The sequence below is a fragment of the Arvicanthis niloticus genome, chromosome 22, assembly GCF_011762505.2.
Source record: "Arvicanthis niloticus isolate mArvNil1 chromosome 22, mArvNil1.pat.X, whole genome shotgun sequence".
NCBI classification, from domain to species: domain Eukaryota; kingdom Metazoa; phylum Chordata; class Mammalia; order Rodentia; family Muridae; genus Arvicanthis; species Arvicanthis niloticus.
In genome coordinates, this window is record NC_133429.1 from 2,598,197 (window position 1) to 2,622,125 (window position 23,929).

Consider the following 23,929-nt stretch of genomic DNA (forward strand, 5'->3'; position numbering starts at 1 on the left):
AACCACCACCATCATCACCACCACCACCACCATCACCATCATCACCATCACCATCATCACCACCACCATCACCATAACCACCACCACCATAACCACCACCACCATCACCACCACCATCATCATCATCACCACCATCATCACCACCACCATAACCACCACCATCATCACCACCACCACCACCATCATCACCACCACCATCACCATAACCACCACCACCATAACCACCACCACCATCACCACCATCACCATCATCATCACCATCATCATCACCACCATCATCACCACCATCATCATTACCACCACCATCATCACCATCACCATCATCACCACCATCATCACCACCACCACCACCATCACCACCATCATCACCATCATCACCACCATCATCACCATCATCACCACCACCATCACCACCATCATCACCACCATCACCACCATCATCACCATCATCACCACCACCATCACCATAACCACCACCACCATCACCATCATCACCATCATCATCACCACCACCACCATCATCATCACCACCACTATCATCACCACCACCATCACCATAACCATCACCATCATCACCACCACCATAACCACCACCATCACCATCATCACCACCATCATCACCACCACCATCACCATCATCACCACCATCATCACCATCATCATCACCATCATCACCATCATCACCATCATCATCACCATCACCACCATCATCACCACCACCACCACCACCATCATCATCATCACCATCACCATCATCGTCATCATGTTTATTTGAGACAGGGTTTCAATGTGTAGCCCTGGCTGACCTGGAGCTAACTCACTCTGTAGACCAGGCTGGCCTTGATCTCAGAGATCCTCCTGCCTCTGCCTCCCAAATGCTGGGATTAAAGGCGTGCGCTTGGCTGTTTTTATTATTTATCTGTGTGCTTTATTTGTTTATTTATGTACTGTGTGGGTAGGTGTGCGGAGGACTTGTGAAGTCCATTTTCTCCTTCACCTTCATGGCAAGCATGTCCACCTTGTAAGCCACTTCAGCAGTCCCAGCCTATGTATTGGGTTATTTTTATTTTTTTAATTGTGTGTATGAGGTGTGTGTACATGCCTGGTGCCCACAGAGACCAAAGGAGGGCATTTATTCCCCTGGAACTGGACCTATAGGCAGTCGTGAGTCACCGTATGGGAGCCCAGGTCCCCTATGAGAGCAGCAGACACTCTAACTGCTAAGCCATCTCTTCACCCCTCTATTTTTTCTCATTCTGTAGGCCAGGCTGTCCTCAAACTCTTGGCAATCCTCCTGTCTCAAGATCCTGAGTGCTGAGACCTAGCTAACATGGAATTTAGGGAACAGAAATCAAAAGGGCCTGTCTGGTTGACACCCTTTTCTACAAAGTGGGGGCCGCGCCTCCTGCCGTGCCTTTGCCAAGCTTGGTTGCAGCATCTCCAGGAGGTGAACCTCACACGAGGCAGTGGCTGGGTTCTACATTCTGAGGCAGCAGACATCAGACCCAGTGTACAAAACAAAGGTTGCTTTTATTGTGGTAAAGTGGAGAGGGTCCCTGAGGTCTGTGGTGGGGGAGTGAAGGGGAGCAGGGGAGGACAGATGTCCTAGTTGGTCTCTCAGTCTCTGGGATGGGTGCGGGGCCGGTCATCATGTCTTCGGATAATAGAATTGATCCAATCTGCAAACTCAGCCACGGGGGCAAAGGCATCTGGGTAGAAGCCAGATCCGCAGCCTCCCCGGATAAAGGAGTCAATGCCTTGGATAAGATTGTTACAGACCAAAGGTCCGCCAGAATCCCCCTATGGAGACATCCATGTCAGAGGCTGGACTTCTAGTCACCCCCTACCCACACCCCAGCACTGGGAAGTCCTCCCTGGGGTCCAACCACTATCCCTGCTGCTGCAAAAGGTACTTACAAAACAGATGCCTGCCTGTCGGCGTGGCACCAGTGTGCATACATTCACACGACGGCGGCACAAGTTAGTCACCACTGTCACATTGAGCTCTTGGAGCACGCTGGGCGACGGTCTGTTTGTGCCCAATCTGCCCCAGCCCATGGCCAGACATGGGGTTCTGTCACCCACGCCCTGGCCCTGGGCAGGCAGCTGTGCCACCTGCACATTGGTGTTAATGGTAGCCGAGCCGTTGAGCTACAGTGGGGGACACAAGGGAAGGGGAGAGACAGAACACCAAGAGGTCACAGGACACACTTGATAAAAACCCTCCTCGCTGTCCTTAGTACCCACCCATCAAGTGGTGGAGAAGTTTAGAAACTAGAAGTGAGTGTTTCCCCCGTGCTCCCCAGGCTGCAGGGTCATTGTATGGAAAGGCACAAATAACAGTTTGTTGGTTGAATACTGCTCAGGGCTCTCCAGATATTATCTCATTTAAGCCTTCAACATCTGGCCCACGGGATGGCTACTCTCCACTGTGCTGACTGCAGTTGCCGCAGTGTGCGCCTGTCCCCCAGCCCGTTCTGCAGTAACAGGACGCTCAGGTTCCTGGACCGGCGGCAGGCCCACCTGGATAATCACAATGTCATTCAGTAGACGAGACGGGTCAAAGCCATTCTCGAAGATCCTCTGCACAGAGAACGTCTGTCGAGTGGGCTCCCGTCGCCGCAGGTCGTGGGCTCCCAGCACCACCTGCACCGACTGGAAATTTCTATGGGCAGTGGAGAGGGAAGAATGGGTGGGAACGCCCACCTGACCTCCTGACCCCGATCTGAGCCACATGGACGCTGAGGGCTGAGAGGGGAAGGAAGGGGACCCACCGGCCGTTCACACAGTGGGCTGCTGACATGACGAAGTTTCTGGCAATGAGTGTGGCGCCACAGAAGTGACCTCCACGCCGCTGCAGGGACACCATGAAGGGCCAAGCGTGGGGCCGGGCTGGCCGGCCACCAACAATCTCTGAGGCCAGTGCCGGGCCTGGGACACACAAAGAGGAATGAGCCCTGAGCTGCTTGGACCCTCAGTGAGAACCCACAAGGTTGGCTAGGGAAACTGAGGCACAGAGAGGACAAGGGACCTAGCCCACGTTGCCCTTGGACTTGAGACCCAGTGCCTTCCCAGTACCACCCCCAGGCTTAGAAACCACCCCCCACCCCCCGTTTCCTGATAGTAGCTTTGCCACTATAAACCTTCCTGTCTTTTCCTGGGGTCCTGGCAGGGGTGCGCGTAGATGATGGAGATAGACCAGAGGCCAGGAGGGTGGACGTGTGTCTGTCCGCACTCACCTCCCAGGAGCAAGGTCAGCAGCGTGACAGCCAGAGTCCGGCTGGATAGTCCGCTGAGGGCCATGGCGGGCTGTGCGCCTGTGGCTCCCCGCACCCCTACCTAACAGCCATACTTATAGCTGGAGCCAGAGACCGTTGTATTGCCCCATGCCGGCCGCAGCCCCACTTCCTCCCTGGGACAGGACAGTGGGGGTGTCATGGAGAGGGATGTGCCCCTCAGGTTCCCCACCTCACCATCATCTGTGCTGCTGAACGCCAGCAAAAACGGGCAAGACTCCCATCGTTTCGTTTCTTTTCTTTTTTTTTTTTTTTTTTTTTTTTTTTTTTTTTTTTCGTTTTTCGAGACAGGGTTTCTCTGTGTAGCCCTGGCTGTCCTGGAACTCACTCTGTAGACCAGGCTGGCCTCGAACTCAGGAATCCGCCTGTCTCTGCTTCCCAAGTGCTGGGATTAAAGGCGCGAGCCACCACTGCCCGGCATTTCTTTTCTTTTTTTAAAAATGGGATCTCAGGGCCAGAGAGCGGTGGCTCTCTGCGAGTTCAAGGCCAGCCTGGTCTACAGAGCTAGTTCCAGATGAACCAGGGCTACACAGAGAAAGCCTGTCTCAAAACTAAATAAGTAAGTAAGTAAAGTAAGTATAAATAAATAAACAGGATTTCAGGTAGCCCAGGCTAGCCCCAAACCCTTAATCTTCCTGCTTCTGCCTTGTAAGTGCTGGGATGACAGGGGTGCAGCTCTATGCCTACTTGGTGCCCTGTGTCTACAACTTATATCTGAGGGCCAATCCTTTTGCCTCAGTTTACCTCAGGCATAGTGATAACAGCAACACATACGTGTGAGAGTTTCTGTGTGTGTGCATGAGTGTGTGTGTGTGTGTGTGTGTGTGTGTGTGTGTGTGAGAGAGAGAGAGAGAGAGAGAGAGAGAGAGAGAGAGAGAGAGAGAGAGAGAGATCACTATGTCACTATGTCGCCCAGGCTTGCCTGGAACTCACAGAGATCCACCTGCCTCTACCTCCTCCATTTCCAACACAGCAGATCATCTTAATCTGGGGTTCAGGGCTAGACAGCACATCCCAGCCCCTGGAGTGTTAGCTGCTCCGCACAGCACGCAGTCCTGCCTGACCCTATCCAAGCCTGGGCACTCATGAGAAGGAAGTGTTGTCCTTGGCAGTTGCCAGAGTGTGGGTCCCCATCTGGAACCACACAGGGGGTTCTCTTCTCTCACAGTAGAGACAAGACCTGGGGCCCAGCCCCCACTCTGTGGCAAGCTCCCCTCCCGTCTCTCTCCCAGGAGCTGCAGCCAAGGCTGTTGCAAAACCAACGTCCCATTTCCAGGACCGGGCATAGGGCAGGGTGGAACCCAACGGACTTGAGCAGGTGGGCAGGATGCCAGGGCCCAACGCCCGCCAGGCTGGACTCCTCTATCCTTGGGCCCCCGTGAGGAGTGCTGCCTTCCTGGTCCAGCCAAGCTGGGCGCTCGGCCGGTGCTCAGCGTCTGCCCTGGCTCCCTGGCTCCCTCACACACAGACTAGCTGGTTTCCCTTGCTCCCACACAGTGAGCACCTACTGTATACACCACCCATGTCACATGGAAAGAGGTACAGGGCCAACATGTGAGATTAGACTTTCCCCAGCTGCACTTACTGAGCACCTCCTGTGTACCATGCGCACCCATTCTGTCTGTATAGGGTTAGTTTGCCTTTAAGTTTATAGTCCCAGGCCCTGCTGGGGAGCTTCAGGCCCTGCGAAAATAATATAATATAATTGAAGTTCTTCCCTGGCCTCTGTTAAGTGTCTCCAGATCCTCAGGGACTCTACAAGAAGCAGTCCCGACACAGCGGCGAGACTTAGGAACTCCTCGTGTGGGCTGGGGTTCAGTGGCGGGGTGCTTGCCGTGCCTGCACCGGGCCCTGGGCTCAGCCTCAGCACCACAGAAAGCAGGAGTGGTGGCACACATATCATCCCAACACTCGGGAGGTGGGGACAGGAAGCTCTGGAGTTCAAGGTCTTCTTCAGTTACACAGGGAGTTAGAGGCTAGCCTGGGCTACATGAGACTGTCTCCCAAAACCAAAACAAGGTTAGAGGAGTAAGCCTGTGGACTCTGGAGCTGTTGGAATGGGCACAGCGCCACCTGGTGGCTGCACCAGAAGAAGCCAGAGCGCCTCCCACTTCTGAAGGTCCTGCCTTGAGTCCGCCCCTCTCTCACTCCTCCAGGGCTGGCTCGTGACCTCTTCCCCTCTCCCGGGATAGCTCCAACTCATTTCTCTACCTCTGGGGAAAGCGGGAGGTTTCCATGTCTACCTCCCAGGAGCAGAGCGTCTCCTTTTTCTGGCCTCACTGTGGACACACCCCTCCCCCCTCGTGTCCATTCACCCAGCTCCTGGCTTTCACACTGCCGTCGTCCACCCTGCCTCCCCAACCAGGAAGCCCTCCTGTTTGCTTTAGCTGGATTACAACATTCAGGCCCCGAGATGCCTAGTGCCCCCCAACAACGTGGAAACAGCCAGGCCCTCAAGAAGCCTGGAGCTGGGGGACATTTCACCGTACCCCACCAGCCACAGTTCCTCATCTGACTCCTGGATGTGTCCGGGTTCTGTCTGAGGAAACTGAGGCACAGAGGTGAGAACCTCAGGGTTGTACAGGAGGGACTGTGGTTGAGGTGTGAGCCTGGGTTCCCCTCCACCCTTTTCTTTCCTACATATGGACCCCGGGAGCTCTGGCACCGGGGCTCTGGCCACACCCCAGGTCTATGTGGAGTAAGACAGACAGGAAACAACTTTTAAATATGTCTCAGTTTTTATTGGGGTCATATGAAATAGGGAACAGAGCTGACTCCACTCCAGTGGGTGGGTGGGTGGGTGGAGGAAAAGCCTGGAAAGGTCTCGTCCACCCTACTCCATTTTTTTCCCACTAGAGGCTGCTGGTCGCCCCAGCTTTAGGCTGCCTGGAGCGCAGAAGGGCATCTCAGGGTTCTGCGCTCCGCAGCACACCGTGAATCCAATCCACATACATGGACACCCGGGCGAAGAAATCGGGGAACTGGAGGGAGGCACATTCACGAATCACGAAGGAGTCGACTCCATGAAGAATGCCATCGCAGATCAAGGGGCCACCTGAGTCTCCCTGAGGTAGAAGAGGGATCAGTCCCCAAGCTGACAGTAGTCAGCCAGGATGAGGGTATATGAATCCCACGGGGTAACCAGGAAGCGGTCTTTAGCTTCCTGTCAGATACAATCTGAGTGGATCCAAAAGGGAGACACACAGAGGTGCCGAGTACACAAGAGCGCCTGTTGTGTTGCAGGGGCTCAGGACAGGTCCACAGACGCCTGGTCCCCACAGCTGGTGCTTGGAGAAGGGTAGAGACCACGAGGAGGAATGGAACAGACAGGCAGTGCGGCCACATTCAGACGCCCAGCTTTCTCAGATGCCACTTATCCTCGGAAACCCCGGCTCCTCAAAACCCTGCCCTCCCAGAGTCCTGCCTCCCAACTCACGGAGCCCGCCCTCCAGGCCACCCACCTAGGAGCAAAGCCTTTCCACTAGCCCAGGCATCCCCATCTCCCCACCTCAGACATCCAGATTCCCCCTCCGTTGACCCCCACCTTTCCGAAGTCCCGCTCTCCCCCACAGGGCACCATCCTGGACCGAATAAGTCCCACCGCAGGCCTCAAAGAATCGCCTCGCCCATGGCCCCGCCCCTCATGGGATCCATCACAGGTCACGCCTCCTGCGACCAAGCTAAAAACTCACGAAGCATATGCCTGCTGCCCTTCGTGGCACCAGTGTGCACACGTTGTGTTCCCGGCACAGGAAGGTGACCACCGTGACGTTCAGTTCTTGCAGCACACGGGGCGTGGGAGCTCGGGTGCCCAGGCGTCCCCAGCCCATGGCCAGGCACTGGGTACCCTGGGACAGAGACTGGTCCTGCTGGGGCAGAGAGGCCACCGCCACCTGCTCGCCCAGAGAGGCTGGCCGGTTGAGCTGTAAGAAAAAGGTCGTGAGGACTGTCTCCTCCACCCGCCACCTTTGGCCTTTCTCTAAACCCCATCTCCCGAGCACTTGGAGAGCAAGAGCTGAGTACCCTGGTCTGTGCAGGGATTCAGTCCTAGTCTTTGGGGAAACTGTAGAGAGCTGTTGACTCCTGCGGCAAGGTGGGAAGTGCGAGTAGCAAGAGATGACACTGAAAGCTGTGCAGTGCCTTAACTTTAGTTTTGACCCAGACCCTAACTCAGGCTCAGTTTCCCCTTTAACTAAAACACTGACCACAGCCCTAAGCCTAACTGAGCCCTACCCATGGCCTAGTCATAAGTCCTGACGGTGACCAGAACTTAGCCTTGTCCGGAGTCCTCAACCTGGGCCAAGTCGAACCAGCAACCCTAAAGTTAGCGTCATGTGGACCACAGGCCATACACCTACCCTACACCAGGACTTAGATTGAACCCTAATTCTATCCTCACCCCATCCTTACCCTATATCTGATCTTGGCTCTAGTAACCTTAGCCCCAAACCTCAAGCTAGCCGCAGGCCTAACCTCAGGCCCAGGTCTAGCATGACGATTAACGGAGCGCAACAGACAAGAAACACAGCCAGGTCAGACAGAAGCTGAGAGACAGACTTGGGTCCCACACTATGCCGGCTCCATGGTCCCAGCACGGCGCACAGTAGGTGTACCCTAAGTGTCTTCTGCAGGAATGGATCCGCAGAACCCAGCCTACCTGAAGGAGAAGCACGTCATTGAGGGTCTCCTCGGGGTTGTAATTATTCTGGAAGACCTGAGTGATGGTGAGCTTCTGCTGCCCAGGCTCTGGGCTCAGTAGGTCGTGGGCACCCAGCACCACTGTCACAAGCTGCCAGGGTCTATGGTTAAAGTTGTGGGATTTTGTTTGTTGCAGGGAAAGGGGTGGATCCTCCAACATGTTACCAAGTGCTCTACCGCTGACCACGCCCCAACTCCTCTCAGGGAGGAATTGTGGGCGGGGCTTTACCTTAACCACGCCTCCTATTCTTCATTGGAGGATTCTACCCTGACCATGCCCCCAACCCTTCCCTGGGGAATTCTAGGAGGGGTCTTTACCCCAACCACTCCTCTAGCCCCTTACTGGGGGGATTCTAGGTAAGAGAAAGGCACTCGCTGTTGAGGTAATCTGCAGAAGACTTGGGGAGACATGTATAGAGACAGGTAGAGGGAGCCATTGGAAGGGGAAGAGACTATAAGGGAACCAGTCAGGGCTCTGCTGTCAGTTCAGACCTGCCATTCCCTCGCTGTCTCCTGTACTCACATGTCCTGCAGGCAGTGGGCGGCTGTCAGCACGAATCTTGGGTGGATCAGGGTGCCACCACAGAAGTGGCTCCCGGGGAACCTGCTCAGCTGCAGGGATGCCACATAAGGCCGAGAATGGGGCTGAGCCTCGTGCCCTCCCACAATCTTGGAGGCCTGGACCTGGACTGCACCTGGAGGAGGCAGGTGTCACGCATGCAGCGTGGAGGTTCAGGCCATGAGAGCCGCAGTCTGTTCCCTCTATGGCTTTAAAGAGACCTGTGCCTGAGGAGGGGTTGGGTCTGACTTGAATCTACGCTTACTGTTTTGAGATAGTGTCTCACACTGTGATCTAGGCTGGCCTTGACAACGAGATCTGGGTACCCAACATTAAACTTGACTGGTAATTCTTTTTTTTTTTTTTTTTTTTTTTTTTTTTTTTTTTTTTTTTTTTTTTTTGGTTTTTCGAGACAGGGTTTCTCTGTGTAGCCCTGGCTGTCCTGGCACTCACTCTGTAGACCAGGCTGGCCTCGAACTCAGAAATCCACCTGCCTCTGCCTCCCAAGTGCTGGGATTAAAGGCGTGTACCACCACCGCCCGGCTTGGCTGGTAATTCTTGATTCCCTGGAAATTCCTCCCTCCCTACAGTGAGAGTCTGTGGGTGCCACAACATAAAGTAAAAACCTATCAAAGGCTGAAGCTGGTGCTGGAGTTCAGAGGGTAGAGCCCTGGCTTAGCATGCACAAAGCTCTGGTCCCACCTCCAGTATCACAGAAACACAGCATGGTGGTGGGGGCTTGCCACCCCAGTACTGGGGAGGTGAGTTATGGGGACCAAGAGTTCAATGCTGATTGCCTATAAAGTGAGCTAAGGCCAGCCTGGGCTACATGAGATCCCATCTGAAAAAAAGAACCCTAAAACAGAAGGGAAACAGTCAATGACAGGGTTCCCCGTCTTCACCCTTTCTCTCCCAAGCATTTAACCAAGGGGATGCCCTGACCTTCCCAGCTATTCTAGAAGGGTGCTGGTGGATGGACCCACTCACCACCGAAGACCAGGGCAAGCAGCAGGAAGGGAAGGATCCCGTTGGGGGATGGGTGGCTTCCAGCCATGGCCAGGCTCCTGGCATCCTGCTTGCTGGGTCCCTCTTATAGCCCAGCTCTGTGGGGAGCGGTTGAACGGTAGCTGAAGGCTGGCTGTGGGTCTCACTTCCTCCTTTCAGCTTGGGGGCCCAGGGATGCAGTGGGCAGGCTGCAGGGGTCTCTCTGGAAGCACAGGAAGCCTGCTGCCACCCAGAGTGTGCTGAGGGTCCTGTGACCTGCACTGATGACTTCTTGCCTGGGTTTTACCTTGAGAGTTCATGATGTCTCCTGTAATGAGGTAGTGTGTGTGTGTGTGTTCATTTTAAGCAGGGTTGCATGTAGGCATGGTTAGCCTTGAACTCACAAAATGTATCCAAGGGTGACCTTGAAGCCTTGTTCCTTCTCCTGGATCCTCCACTGACAAGTATATGGGTCCCACTGGCATCCTTTCTTAGTCTTTTCTCTTTTTACTTTATTTTCCATATAGATACATTCTTATAAAAACATATACATATATACACATATGTCTCTGTTTCTTTTTACTTTATATATTTTTTTCTTTTTTACTCTTATTTGTTTATTTATTTATCTTGCACAGACATGTGTGGGTGGGGATACATAGAGATGCCTGAGGCTGATACAAGGTATCTCCCATGACTCTCCAGTCCCAGCCAACTACCTCTCTAGCTTGTTGGGGGAGAGGTGTCCCTGCCTTTTCCTGGGCCTCCTTACACAGATGCTTGGGAGTACAAGCGGGCTGTCTCCGCTGTGGGGTCCGCGGGTTCTGGGGACTGAGCCGGCAGCCTTCCCTCTGGCACAGTGAGTTATCCCATCCCAAACTAGCCCAGAACTAACATCAATCCTCCTGCCTCCACTTCCTGAGTGCTGGGATCACAGAACAAATATATTCATTTATTATAAAATAGTCTAGGGGGCTGGAGAGATGGTTCAGTGGTTAGAGCACTGACTGCTCTTACAAAGGTCTGGAGTTCAGTTCCCAGCAACCACATGGTGGCTCACAACCATCTGCAGTGGGATCTGATGCCCTCTCCTGGTGTCTGAAGACAGTGACAGTGTACTCACATACATGAAAATAAATAAATAAATCTAAAAAAAAAACAAAACAAAACAAAAAACAAAACCTAGCACAGCAATGGTGATATCTTTAATCCCAGCACTCAGGAGGCAAAGGCGCAGGAGGATCTTTGTGAGTCTGGGTCAGCCTGGTCTACAGAGCAACCAAGGCTACACAGAGAAACCCTGTCTCAAAATTAACTAACTAGCTAGCTAAAGAAATAAATAAAAATAGTCTAAACCCATAGAACACTGGGATATAGCTAAGTGTTGAATGCTTGCCCAGTGTGTGTAAGGCCCTGGGTTCCATCCCAGTAGTACAAATTAATTTATTCATTCCTATATTCACTTACTTATCTGTGTGCACATGTGTGTGCATGTGTGTGTGTGCACGTGTGTGTGTGCACGTGTGTGTGTGCGGTGAGTCAGAGGGCAGCTGTCAAGGGTCACTTCTCTCCTTCCACTGTGTGAGCCCCAGGAGTGAACGATGACCCTCAATTTGGCAGCAGGTGTCTTTCCCCACTGAGCCATCTCGGTGGCTCATAAATAAAGAAGGAAATTCATTAAATTAAGTTAAAACAAAAAACCACATGAAGAGAAAGAAACCACAGACCTGGTGGGCTGAAGGAAAGGAAAAGAAAGAAAATGTTGTGTGGTTTCATTTTGAAATGAAGCCCCGCTGGCTGAGGTCCACGGGCTTCCGGGACTGGCCTCTCTGTTCCCAGACTTCTTACACAACACAACGGCTGAATGGCTCCGGACCCAGTGTTGGTTCAGAGACCAACACCGGTCCTTCCTCCACCCCTTCCTGCTTGAGATCAGGACGCCGATCCCCCAGCACCTTCGGCGGAGCTCGGGGTTCCCTGGGTGGTGTATAGTCCCCAGCGTCCCCTGCTCTTCAGGGAGAATGCACTAACTTCTACATCTGCTTCTGCCTCATGTCAGGCTCAGGAACCATGATGTGGGTTATATCCTGGTCAGGGCTACGTGGACTTTTTTTTTTTTTTTTTTTTGGTTTTTCGAGACAGGGTTTTTCTGTGTAGCCCTGGCTGTCCTGGAACTCACTCTGTAGACCAGGCTGGCCTCGAACTCAGAAATCCACCTGCCTCTGCCTCCTGAGTTCTGGGCTTAGGACCTTGAATGCTGATCCTCCTGTTTCAGCCTCTTGGCTGCTGGAATTACAACAAAGTGTGTTGAGAGATCACACTCAGCCTCTTGCCTTTGCTCTGAACCTACCCATGATCCTTCAGTGCCTGGTTGACACCTAGACTCCTCAGCTAGGCCGTGAGTCCACAAGAGTCCACTTTCCCCAACACCACATGGAGATCCTGCCCTGGAAGACACAAAGTGCCCCTCCCCCACTTGTCCCTTGTAGGCTACAACTTCCTCCTTCTCCCCAGGATCATCCCATCAGTTAGAGGGGTTCATGCCAGCTCCTTCCCTATTGACAGGGAAACTGAGGCCCAGGGCTTATCCAAGTTTCTGTGTCCCCCTCTTGGGTTTCTGCACCTTCTGTCCCCTGAAACTGAGACAGTGTCATGACTGAGTGGAGCTTAACTGGGCCCTATGACCAGGAACTGTGGCCAAGGGCTGCTCCCTGGGGGTTGATCTACTGCTTCCCTTGGACAGGGAAGTGGATGGTGACTCCTTGGGCCTATATGAGCCACTCTGACCTTCTTCTCTGTCAGGTTTTTTTTTGTTTGTTTTGGTTTTTTTGTTTTTTTTTTTTGGTGGGGTCTCTCTGTGTAACCCAGGCTGTCCTGGAACTCATATTGGCCTCAACTCGGAGATCTGCTTACCTCTTAAAGGAGTGGCCACCATTGCCTGGCACCTGTGCATGGTTTTGTTTGTTTGTTTTGGTTTTTCAAGACAGGGTTTCTGACAGGACCTCTGAGAACTGCCTATTTATTCATTTGACTTTTTTTTTTTTGTTTTGTTTTTTGTTTTGTTTTTTCGAGACAGGGTTTCTCTGTGTAGTCCTGGCTGTCCTGGAACTCACTCTGTAGACCAGGCTGGCCTCAAACTCAGAAATCTGCCTGCCTCTGCCTCCCAAGTGCTGGGATTAAAGGAGGCTGTTTTGTTTTTAAGTTTTATTTATTTAATGTATATCTGCATGTACACCTGCATACCAGAAGGGAGCATCAGATTGGTTGTGAACCATCATGTAGTTGCTGGGAATTGAACTTTGGACCTTGGGAAGGTCAGCCAGAGCTCTTAACTGCTGAGCCATTTCTCTAGCCCACCTGTGCATGTTTTTATGGACAGTCACCTGCAAACTGGTCTGGAACTCTCTTTATACAAAGATTACCCTGAACTCTTAATATTTTATTCCTTATTTATGTATTTATTTATTTTTCCAGACAGAGTCTCACTATGTAGCATTGCTGGTCTTTGGCTGTCTACTTTGTAGCCCAGGCTAGCCTGAAACTATGTAGCCCAGGCTAACCTGGAACTCAATCCTGGCTCATCTTCTGGAGTGCTAGAAGGACAGGTTGGGACCACACCAAATATTTCTGGATTTAAGTGGGTGCATGGGTGGGTGCATGGGTGGGTGCATGGGTGGGTGCATGGGACCAGGGCACACACTGAATGCTCAGTGAGTGCGGCCCTCTGTGCCCATTCAGACAGCACCCAGTGCCCTTTTTTTATTCTTTTATTTGTGTGCCTGGATGCTCATGGATCCTCCTTTCAAATGTCCACTTTGGTTTTGATTTTGAAAGAGGGTCTCACTATGCAGGCTGACCTCATGGAATCCCTCTGCCTGTCTCAATGGCTGAGACTACAGACGCTTTACCTGACAGAGTCTCTCCTTGGCTTGGTGCTTGCTGCGTAGGTGAGATGGTGACTGGAGAGTCCTGGTGATCCTGGTCTCCTCTATTCAGGTTAGTATAGAACACTATATATATGGCTCCTGTGCACGCTGGGAATTCGAACTCAGGTCCTCATGCTTGTAGCAAACTTACTTTACAGACTGAGCCATTTCTCTAGCACCACCACCACCACCACCATTTTTTTTTTTTTTTTTTTTTTTTTTTTTTTTTTTCGAGACAGGGTTTCTCTGTGTAGCCCTGGCTGTCCTGGAACTCACTCTGTAGACCAGGCCTCGAACTCAGAAATCCGTCTGCCTCTGCCTCCCAAGTGCTGGGATTAAAGGCGTGCACCACCACCGCCCGGCAGCCTTTTTAAGAATTTTAAAACAAGAGTCTCACTGTGTAGGCCAGGCTTGGCTGCAATTTAGCAATCCTCCATTCAGCCTCTTGAATACTGAGACATCAGCTGTGTACCACTAAGCTCGGCTTCAAACAGAGAGCTGGAGGGTGTGTCAGCTTAAGTCCCACTTCTCAGTGGGTCACAAGTGTTTGTTAAGGGCCTGGTTTACAGTAGGCGCTCAGCAGATCGTAACTATACCGATCTAACTTCTTACGACCCCAGTTTGTCCCATCCAGGATGCGGCGGGGTCAACCAGTGGGTACATTTACAGAGAGGGCTGCCTCTGTAGAGGGGAACCCTTGCCAACCGCAAACACTGCATAAGTGCACATTACAATCCTTTATCCTCTAGGCACCAGAGCTACCCAGGGTCAGAAGGGTGAGGCCGGCCTGGTGGCTGGACAGAGAGGTGGGACGGGACGACGGGGAGAGAAGGTGAAGGACAGCCCCTCCAACCCTGTGTCTTTGTCTCCTTTCGCTCAGGCGCCCTGGGACCTCACCATGGAAACGGACTCCAGCGAGCCGCGGGCACGAAAGACCTGGGGGGCCGAGGAATCGGCGACCGTGAGACGCAGGGAGGCAACTGGGGGCGCGGGGCGCGGGATCTCACCTTCCCCACACTCCGCCGCGCACTCCTAGGCCCACGAGACCAACCGTGCTCGCGCAGGGCGCACAGAAGGCGCGCGCAAGGGGCAAGGAAGGGACCCGGATTGCGATCCCCCGCGCAGGGCCGGAGACCCTGAGACCCGCAGAGTGGGAGGCGGAGGCGCCCGAGTCGGGGGCGGGGTTGGGGCGGGGCCGAGCGGGCTGCAGAGCACGCAGACAAAGAGCCCGCGCGCCGCGCACCGCACCCGGGCCTCGCGTCCCTCCCACGCGGGGACCCTGGCTTTGTGTCCGCGTTCTGCAGCGGACTCCGCCCTCCCCGCTCCCGCCAGTGAGCGAGCCGCGTGCGCGTGCGGGGGGCTCCCGCATCTCCCTTCCCCAAGTCCCCTCCCCCCCCTCCAGCCTCAGTTTCCCCAGCCCTCTTGGCTAGCCCTTATCTCCCACTGGAGACTCCATCTGCGCACCTCCTAGTCTCCAGCCTGCCTTTGTCCCCCTGCAACCTCGGCCTACAGCGCCAGCATCACCATGATCGCTATGAAGGAGAAGAATAAAACGCCGAAGGACAGCATGACGCTCCTGCCTTGCTTTTATTTCGTGGAGGTGAGTGAGGGTCGCAGAGAGAGGTCCTCGTGGCAGGGAGCTTCTGAGGCCGTCCCCTCCACGCTGCAGGGACAGGAACCCGCACCGCGGAACCAGGCCACCTAGAGCTGAGATGGGGATGAAGCTGAGTCCAAGGCACAGGGTTTTACAGGTCGAGCAGGAGTTGCAAAGCCTCCGAAGGGTCCTTTAGGCTGTGGAGACAGACCGGGGAATGCTAGGATCCTGGGCGTTCTTTTAAGGACAGGGGTGAGAAGCTCAACTGGAGGAGCTGGAAATTGGGGCATTGGTGGTGAACAAGCCCCAACTAGTGAGGGTGGGTGCTGGGTACTTGGCTCTGCAGTAGAATTTATACCCTGGGCGTGTATAAATTCACTCTTTTTTTTAAATGGCATGTCTGTGGGCCCCCCCCCCCCCATCTTCACCAGAGCTCCTCAACCCCTTGGGGAATCAAGCCAGCTGTGGTGGGGAACCGAGAGGGTCTAAAAATAGAAAACAATAAATGCATTCACTTGGTGCATACTAAGTGTGGAGGGTTGCATTTCCTTTGACTGACAGAAGCTGCGAGCCAGGCAGAGTGCCACCAGCCCCGGGTCAGGCTGGATGGAGTCCAGCCTTCTGTCCTCACGGCAGAGGACCTCCAACAGGCGACCTGTGTGAGCCACAGAACATTAGGGGGAATGCTTATGTCCCAAGATGGCATTTAAATGTGACAGTAGCCCACTCCAAGGCTCCGCCCAGCCCCTCAGCCCACTCTCACCAGAATCCTTTGAAATCTTTCCAGAAGTTGCTTTACAGCTATTTTTTTTTCTCACTCATTTAAAATAATTTTCATGTATGTCTTTAGTGCTGGCTACAGAATCCAGGGCCTGGACCTTATCAGATCCTGGTTCTATCCCTGACCACGCCCCCACCCCACTCACCGGGGAATTCTAAGTGGGCTTCCACCCTGACCACGCCCTCCTCCCTTTACTGGTGGATTCTGGGTGGGGCTCCACCCTGATCGCGCCCCCCCTCAGTTCCTCACTAGGGGATTCTAGGCAGGGGCTCTACCCTGACCACACCCCTGCTCGCTAGGGGATTCTAGATGGGTCTCCACCCTTGACCACGCCTCCTCCCTTTACTGGTGGATTCTGGGCGGGGCTCCACCCTGACCACGCCCCCATCTACTTAGTGGGGGATTGTGGACGGAGCTCCATATTGACCACGCCCCCAGCACCTTACTGGGGGATTCTAGGTTGGAGCTCTATAGCTGAGCTAGGTCGTCAACCCCAATCTGGGATTTCACTCTGTAGCTTAGGCTGGATTGGAGTTTGAGATGGATTCCAGGTCAGGGTCTCCGAAGCCTTTTTGTCTCTGTCTTCCAGGTATTGGGATGCTGGGACATGCACAGACCACCATGAGGGCTAAGACCCCTGTGAATGTGTGTGTCAGTGCTTAGGAGTTCACCCCAACTGGTATGGATGTTGAGCCAGAACGTAGGTCAGGTGTCTTCCTCAATTGCTTTCACACCGGGCTAAAAGCTTGCTAGGGCCTCCGTGTCATTACCCTGCAATATCCAAGTTACTGCACACCCAACTGTGCCCTTGGATGGGCATGTGCAAACCAAGTGTTCTCACTTTCCTCTTATTTTTTTTTAAAGTTTTAAAATATTTATTCAGTGTGTGTGTGCGCGCGCACACGCACGCGCGTGAGCGAGCATGTAGGTGTGTGTGCTCACACGGGTATGTGTGCTTCTGTGCTCCCATACTTACCATGGCTCAGGTGTGGAGGTCAGAGATAACTTTCAGGAGTTAGTTCTTTGGCGATTTTGATCAAACTCACGATTCTTCTTAGCATGCTATCTTGCCAGCCCTATACATGGTTTTTTAATCCAGTGAGGAGTTGACTTAGCAGTGCTCACAAGGTGCCCTGGCCCCTTTCCCTGCAGTATAGCACCCCATCCTCTACGCAAAGACACTGACTTGTTTCTGAATATTCATTATCACATAGACCTGCCTCTGAGGTAAGCCCTGGACCAGCCTGTGTCATTTCCCTCAATGGAAGGAGCAGGATGAGGAACCCTGGAAAATGTGTTCGGAGACTAGTCTGTCTGTCTGTCTGTCTGTCTGTCTGTCTGTCTTTCTTTCTTTCCTTCTTTCTTCCTCTCTTTCGTTTTCTGAGACAGGGTTTCTCTGTGTAGCCCTGGCTGTCCTGGAACTCACTCTGTAGACCAGGCTGGCCTCGAACTCAGAAATCCGCCTGCCTCTGCCTCCCAAGTGCTGGAACTAAAGGCGTGCGCCACCACTGCCTGATGTGTTTCTTCTTTCTTAATTTCTTTGCTTGTTTGTTTGTTTTCGAGACAGGGTTTCTCTGTGTAGCCCTGGCTGTCTGGCCTTGAACTCACAGAGGTCTGTCTGCCTCAGAGTCTGCCTCCCGAGTGCTAGGGTTAAATGTGTGTGTCACCAGCGTCTTTCTTTTTGTTTATTTTATTTACTTTCATTTCAGTGCATGGGTGTTTCACCTGGTGAGTCTGCCTCTGCCTCCCAAGTGCTGGGATTAAGCAGCTCAGGCTGATCCAGAACTCAGAGCCATTCTCGTGCCCCAGGCTCTTAAGTACTAGGATAACAGGCTTGTGCTGCCACCACTCCAGGCAGAGGGAAGTGCAGCGTTTCACGCACCCTGCTGTGTTTGCCCACATTGGCACCTGGCACCCTGTGTGAGTAGCAGATCTTAACCAGAGCGCGGACCGAAGTCTGTCTTCACACGGCCGTTACTTTATTTTCGGTACAGATGCTAGTTCCCTTCTGTTGGGACCGAGGCTCCAACAAACGCCTATAAATGGAAACTCTTACATGGAGAAGGGCATTTAGGAGCTGACAAGAAAGCTCTGGTAAAGGCTCCTGCAGACAAACCTTCGATCCCTGGGACCCGCCCACATAACGGGAAGACAGAACAGATTCCCACCATTGCCCTCTGTTCTCCATGCACACATGTACATGAGTGTGCACACGCACAAATAAAGACGGGTAGTGATTGAGCCGGGTTGTGGTGGCGCACACCTTTAATCCCAGCACTTGGAAGCCAGAGGCAGACAGATCTCTGAGTTCCAGGCCAGCCTGGTCGACAGTGAGTTCTAGATCAGCTACATAGTGAGACCCTGGACAGCAGGGGAGAGAGGAGAGGAAGGAAGGAGAAGAAAGATTTATTTCCTCACTGGACACAGCCCCCTACCCTACCCTGCATACCCCACATGAGGCCTTTAAACTACATGGGAAACTCTTGGAGCAGCTTGTTGAACGCAGAAAGACAGTGTCAAGCAGAACATTCCTGCGCATGCGCTCAGAAGCACCGTAATTAGTCATTACAGTCTCGGGCAGGAACCTAGGCTGGCCTCAAATCCTTTTTGTAGCTGAAGCTCATCCTGAAGTCCTGCTCCTCCTGCCTCTCCCTCCTTCGGGCTGACGCGTCTGCGTGCCAAACTAGCATTTGACCACTGAGCCCCAGATCCGAGTCCAGACTGATATTTATTTATTGACTGAAACAGGGGCTCAGCACGTAGCCCTGGCCAAATGCCAGGGATAAAGGCAAACACTACCACTGCCTGGTCCTGGCTACTTAATTTTTATTCATGTTTCTGGCCGTCTGCCATGAACACCACATGCATGCAGGAACCTGTGGAGGTCAGAAGAGGGTATCGAAGTCCCTGGAACTAGAGTTATAGAAGGTTGTGAGCTGCCCTGGGGATACTGGGAGTCAAACAAATCCAGCTCCTCTGGAAAAGCAGGCAGCAGGGCTGGAGAGATGGCTCAGCAGTTAAGAGCACCGACTGCTCTTCCAAAGCAGCCAGGTTCAATTCCCAGCACCTACGTAACAGCTCACAACTGTAACCCTGTGCATCCAGTGCCCACACAGACATGCATGCAGAACACAAGTGCATATAAAACTAAATGAGAGGGGGCTGGAGAGATGGCTCAGTGGTTAAGAGCACTGACTGTTCTTCCTGAGGTCCTGAGTTCAATTTCCAGCAACCACATGGTGGCTCACAACCATCTGTAATGGGATCCGATGCCCTCTTCTGGTATGTTTGAAGACAGCTACTGTGTACTCATATAAATAATATAAACAAAAACTAAATGAGAGAGAGAGAGAGAGAGAGAGAGAGAGAGAGAGAGAGAGAGAGAACACCACTCTTAACTGCTGTGCCATCTCTCTCCAGGCCTTGGCTTTGTTTTTTGTTTTTTTTCCAAGATAGGGTCTTGAGTGAGGCAAGAGTGAGGGACTTCAGCACCTGCCACACACTGGGTGCCGTTTAAAGCTGCATAGTGGATGGGTGAAAAGGAAGGGACATGGAAATGCCACTAGGGAAGCCGATCTAAGGAAGACTGGCAAGCAGGACTGACTAATGGCACAGCCTGGTGAGGGGGGTGGGGCTATGAACAGAACCCTAGGGAGGCTGGGCAAAGAAGTAGGGATGGAATGTATGTGTGCATGTATGACAGAGGGGCGGATGGAAGACAGGTGAGTGGGTCGACAATGAACCAGTGAGTACATGGGTAAATGAATGATAGGTGGGTGGGTGGAGGGGAGAATGGGTGGGTGGGTGGGTGGATGGGTGGGTGGGTGGGTGGGTGGATGGGTAGATGGATGGATGAACAGATGGACGGACGGGTGGGTGGATGGGTGGGTGGATGGATAAATGGACAGATGATGGATGGGTGTGTAGTTTTAAATTTTTTAATCTCAATTTTAATAATGGTTTTTAAAACATTTAATCCTCTTTTTTTAGTCTGTCACCTACCAGAGGCAGTGGAAAAGAAAGATTATTATGATATGGGGGAAGTAGACTTGTTTGGATTTTGTTGTTGTTGTTGTTTGTTTGTTTTTTTGTTTTTGTTTTTTTTGTTTTTTCGAGACAGGGTTTCTCTGTGTAACCCTGGCTATCCTGGAACTCACCCTGTAGACCAGGCTGGCTTCGAACTCAGAAATCCGCCTGCCTCTGCCTCCCAAGTGCTGGGATTAAAGGCGTGGGCCACCACTGCCCGGCTTGGAAATTTCTTTTTTGGAGTAAATCTTATCTGTGTTGTCAGGAAATTAGTAGTTTAGTTTGTAGGTCAGTAGCGGCAGCTTGTTCTACTTGTAAGTACTTTACAGATAGATTCGTGGTCTGGGTTAGTAGTGTTGAGATAGTAGCAGTGCTGACATGGCCTGATGTTTCCATCATAACCAACGTAAGTTAGTAAGAGGCACCAGGTGTAGTAGGAACAGTTCTTTGTTGTGTCTTTTACCAAAGTGGAGCTTAGTGACGACGGAGAGTAGTGAGGACATGAGAGTAAGAAGTGTTCTAGAGCCTGCTGTACCGGTGAAGCCCTCATTGTCTGTTCAGTCTTGTTCATACCCTCTTCAGACATTACGCGTCTCCTATGGGTCTTGTCTCACCTCGTGTCGTGTCCTTGAACGTGAGTTCGTCTTAGCAAAACTCTACATGAATCTAGAGCAGCTGACATCACCTTGTCATTGGCCTGAGTCCGAGGAAATGACAAGAAGCCATCAATATATTACTAGAAGTTTTTATTGTTGTCTCTCTCTACAGCCCTGAGCAGTGTAGCTCAACAACACATATAAGGTGGACCAATGTGTGTGTGGTTATCGAAGACTCTTTTATCATGTGTCTTTTTCTGTGTTTGCTTTAGTAAAACATCCTTTTACCTCTGTCTGTTTTAGTGAAACATTTTAATACGAGTCTGTCTTAGTAAAACAGTTTTTTACCTGTGTCCATTTCAAGAAAATGGTCCTTTACATGTTTGCCCAGCAAAACACCATCTGACACAACTGACTTTCCAAAGAACCCTTAAGTTTCCACTTCATGGTGGCAGATGGACTGGGTCCTGAGGAAGCGTGTGTGACTGAGCCGTTGCCTGGGTGTGGAAGGCTCTTCCTCCTACGCACACTCGGCTGCAGGATTGGGGTGTGAATCTGTGTAATCCAGCCTGTGGTGGGCTGGCCAGTGACCTGGGCCACTGTCTGACCCCCAGCTACCCATCGTGGCTTCCTCCATTGTGTCTCTGTACTTCCTGGAGCTGACTGACCTGTTCAAGCCGGCCAAGGTGGGCTTTCAGTGCTACGACCGCTCCCTGTCCATGCCCTACGTGGAGACGAATGAGGAGCTGATCCCGCTTCTCATGTTGCTGAGCCTGGCCTTCGCTGCACCTGCGGCCTCAGTGAGTGCCCGTGCCGGGGGGCCCAGGTGCTCCAGTTCCTCACTGTGACCTTGCCTGACTTGCCTGTCCCTGTCCCTGTCCCTGTCCCCGGGGATGCAGATCATGGTCGGCGAGGGCATGGTCTACTGTCTGCAGTCCAGGCTCTGGGGCCGTGGTCCGGGGGCCGTGGAGGGTAGCATCAATGCTGGTGGCTGCAACTTCAACTCCTTCCTCCGGCGCACAGTGCGCTTTGTGGGTGAGTGGCTGTGGGGCTCCCTGATCCTGCCTTGAAGTCCATTTGTGGGGAGTGGGGGGCTTATGGTATAGATAGGCTTAGGGAGGAGCACCCCTTCCCCCTGCTCCCTTCCCCTGGCCTGGCCCTCTCGTCCTCAGGTGTACACGTGTTTGGCCTGTGTGCCACGGCTCTGGTGACAGATGTCATCCAGCTGGCCACCGGCTACCACACGCCTTTCTTCCTAACCGTCTGCAAACCCAATTACACCCTGTTGGGCACTTCCTGTGAGGCGAACCCTTACATCACACAGGACATCTGCTCTGGCCATGATACACACGCCATCCTGTCAGCACGGTGAGCTGGACCCCCTCCCCCTTCCAAGCCCTGCAGTGGGACTACCCCAGACTTCTACTCTAGTGGACTTTGGTTGGGGAAACTCAGGCCTGGAGTGGCTGCCCCCGGACAAGCAGGGCTGACACAGTCCCTATTGTAGGAAGACCTTCCCGTCCCAGCACGCCACACTGTCAGCCTTCGCTGCTGTCTACGTGTCGGTGAGTGATGACCCCCAATGCTGCGCCCTGTGTCCACCTGTGGGCAGTAGCTGAAACCTGACCCTGCCCACCTGTTGGCCAGATGTACTTCAACTCTGTCATCTCGGACACCACGAAGCTGCTGAAGCCTATCCTTGTGTTCACCTTCGCCATTGCAGCAGGTGTCTGCGGCCTCACGCAGATCACCCAGTACCGCAGCCACCCTGTGGACGTCTATGCTGGCTTTCTCATCGGTGCTGGCATCGCTGCCTACCTGGTGAGGGTGGTGGCTAAGGAGGAGGTCTGAGGGAGGAGGCTGGCCACCAGTGGTGACAGGGAGCAGGGAGGCTGAGTGTCAAGAACATCCAAGAGGCCGGGTTCGTGGCCTGGGGTCTGAGGGAATGTGCATCCTGTCACTGCTTCTGCGTAGTCCCATCAGCCACAGGATGCTGGTGCCTCCCTGTGGCCTGCAGGCACTGTCCCCTGCTGGATAACAGCCTCATGCCAGCCCTTATCATCCCTAGGCCTGCCACGCGGTGGGCAACTTCCAGGCACCACCTGCAGAAAAAGTGCCTACTCCAGCTCCGGCCAAGGACGCCCTGCGAGCGCTGACACAGCGGGGCCATGAGTCTATGTATCAGCAGAACAAGTCTGTCAGCACAGATGAGCTGGGCCCTCCAGGGAGGCTGGAGGGTGTGCCTCGGCCTGTGGCTCGAGAGAAGACATCTCTTGGTAGCCTGAAGAGAGCCAGCGTGGATGTGGACCTGTTGGCCCCACGCAGCCCCATGGGCAAAGAGGGCATGGTCACCTTCAGCAACACACTACCCCGGGTCAGCACACCCTCGTTGGATGACCCTGCACGGCGCCACATGACTATCCATGTACCTCTCGATGCCTCCCGCTCCAGGCAGCTCATCAGTGAGTGGAAGCAAAAGTCCCTGGAGGGGCGTGGCCTGGGGCTGCCTGATGAGGCTAGCCCTGTGCATCTGCGGGCCCCAGCAGAGCAGGTGGCAGAGGAAGAAGAGGAGGAGGAGGAAGAAGAAGAGGAGGAAGAAGAGGAGGAGGAGGAAGATGGGCCTGTTCCACCCTCACTCTACCCTACTGTCCAGGCTCGGCCAGGGCTTGGGCCCCGAGTCATCCTGCCTCCGAGGCCAGGCCCTCAGCCCCTCGTACACATCCCTGAGGAAGGCGTTCAGGCTGGAGCTGGCCTGTCACCCAAGAGCAGCTCATCAGTGAGGGCTAAGTGGCTGTCAATAGCTGAGAAGAGTGGGGGGCCAGTGGCTGTGGCTCCATCGCAGCCACGGGTGGCTAACCCACCGAGGCTACTACAGGTCATTGCCATGTCCAAGGCAGTAGGGGGCCCCAAGGCTGAGACAGCTTCATCGTCCAGTGCCAGCTCCGACTCTTCCCAGTACAGGTCCCCATCAGACCGTGACTCTGCCAGCATTGTCACAATTGATGCACATGCACCTCACCACCCAGTGGTGCACCTGTCTGCTGGCAGCACACCCTGGGAGTGGAAGGCTAAAGTGGTGGAGGGTGAGGGTAGTTATGAGCTGGGGGACCTGGCACGGGGCTTTAGAAGTAGCTGTAAACAGCCTGGAATGGGGCCAGGGTCTCCAGTGAGTGATGTGGACCAGGAAGAACCCCGGTTTGGGTCTGTGGCCACTGTCAACCTGGCCACGGGGGAGGGTCTGCCCCCACCAGGTGCAAGTGAAGGGGCCCTGGGTGCAGGCAGCCGAGAATCCACCCTGAGACGCCAGGTGGGTGGTCTGGCAGACAGGGAAGTAGAAGCTGAGGCAGAAAGTTACTATAGGAGGATGCAGGCCCGGAGGTACCAGGACTAAGCCTGGCAAAGCAGTGATGGAAATTGGTGTCTACAACCCCCACCCCAATAAAAGCTTATGGTAACTGTTATGTGGTCT

General features: G+C 53.4%; 3 protein-coding genes across 3 annotated transcripts; 1 reads left to right on the forward strand and 2 right to left on the reverse strand.

The window, feature by feature from the left end:
- Nucleotides 1-1,511: 1,511 nt before the first annotated feature.
- LOC143435879 (neutrophil elastase) lies at nt 1,512-3,383 on the reverse strand. The gene is made up of 5 exons (XM_076919554.1): nt 3,240-3,383; nt 2,775-2,931; nt 2,524-2,665; nt 1,918-2,151; nt 1,512-1,800 (listed from the first exon to the last, which is right to left on the reverse strand). Exons 1-5 carry the CDS (start codon nt 3,301-3,303, stop codon nt 1,618-1,620), a joined length of 780 nt encoding a protein of 259 aa, XP_076775669.1. The 5' UTR covers nt 3,304-3,383; the 3' UTR covers nt 1,512-1,617.
- Nucleotides 3,384-6,089: 2,706 nt separating this feature from the next.
- On the reverse strand, nt 6,090-9,669 carry LOC143435882 (myeloblastin). Its single transcript, XM_076919558.1, has 5 exons — nt 9,541-9,669; nt 8,518-8,689; nt 7,954-8,095; nt 6,989-7,219; nt 6,090-6,361 (listed from the first exon to the last, which is right to left on the reverse strand). The coding sequence occupies exons 1-5, from the start codon at nt 9,605-9,607 to the stop codon at nt 6,203-6,205; spliced, it is 771 nt and encodes a 256-aa protein (XP_076775673.1). The 5' UTR covers nt 9,608-9,669; the 3' UTR covers nt 6,090-6,202.
- A 4,959-nt stretch (nt 9,670-14,628) lies between these two features.
- On the forward strand, nt 14,629-23,921 carry Plppr3 (phospholipid phosphatase related 3). Its single transcript, XM_076919555.1, has 7 exons — nt 14,629-15,063; nt 21,075-21,260; nt 21,360-21,495; nt 21,633-21,828; nt 21,968-22,025; nt 22,108-22,281; nt 22,529-23,921. The coding sequence occupies exons 1-7, from the start codon at nt 14,989-14,991 to the stop codon at nt 23,849-23,851; spliced, it is 2,148 nt and encodes a 715-aa protein (XP_076775670.1). The 5' UTR covers nt 14,629-14,988; the 3' UTR covers nt 23,852-23,921.
- Nucleotides 23,922-23,929: the final 8 nt, after the last annotated feature.

Coding starts and splice junctions, on each gene's coding strand:
- LOC143435879 (XM_076919554.1), bottom strand. CDS start 3,303: ATGGCCCTCAGCGGACTATCCAGCCGGACTCTGGCTGTCACGCTGCTG. Junction 2,666..2,774: donor GCCCACTGTGTGAACGGCCG/GTGGGTCCCCTT, acceptor CACTGCCCATAG/AAATTTCCAGTCGGTGCAGG. Junction 1,801..1,917: donor GACAGGCAGGCATCTGTTTT/GTAAGTACCTTT, acceptor ATGTCTCCATAG/GGGGATTCTGGCGGACCTTT.
- LOC143435882 (XM_076919558.1), bottom strand. CDS start 9,607: ATGGCTGGAAGCCACCCATCCCCCAACGGGATCCTTCCCTTCCTGCTG. Junction 8,690..9,540: donor GCTTGCCCTGGTCTTCGGTG/GTGAGTGGGTCC, acceptor TGCCTCCTCCAG/GTGCAGTCCAGGTCCAGGCC. Junction 8,096..8,517: donor GCCCACTGCCTGCAGGACAT/GTGAGTACAGGA, acceptor CTTTAACCATAG/ACCCTGGCAGCTTGTGACAG.
- Plppr3 (XM_076919555.1), top strand. CDS start 14,989: ATGATCGCTATGAAGGAGAAGAATAAAACGCCGAAGGACAGCATGACG. Junction 21,496..21,632: donor GCGCACAGTGCGCTTTGTGG/GTGAGTGGCTGT, acceptor TCTCGTCCTCAG/GTGTACACGTGTTTGGCCTG. Junction 22,282..22,528: donor CTGGCATCGCTGCCTACCTG/GTGAGGGTGGTG, acceptor TATCATCCCTAG/GCCTGCCACGCGGTGGGCAA.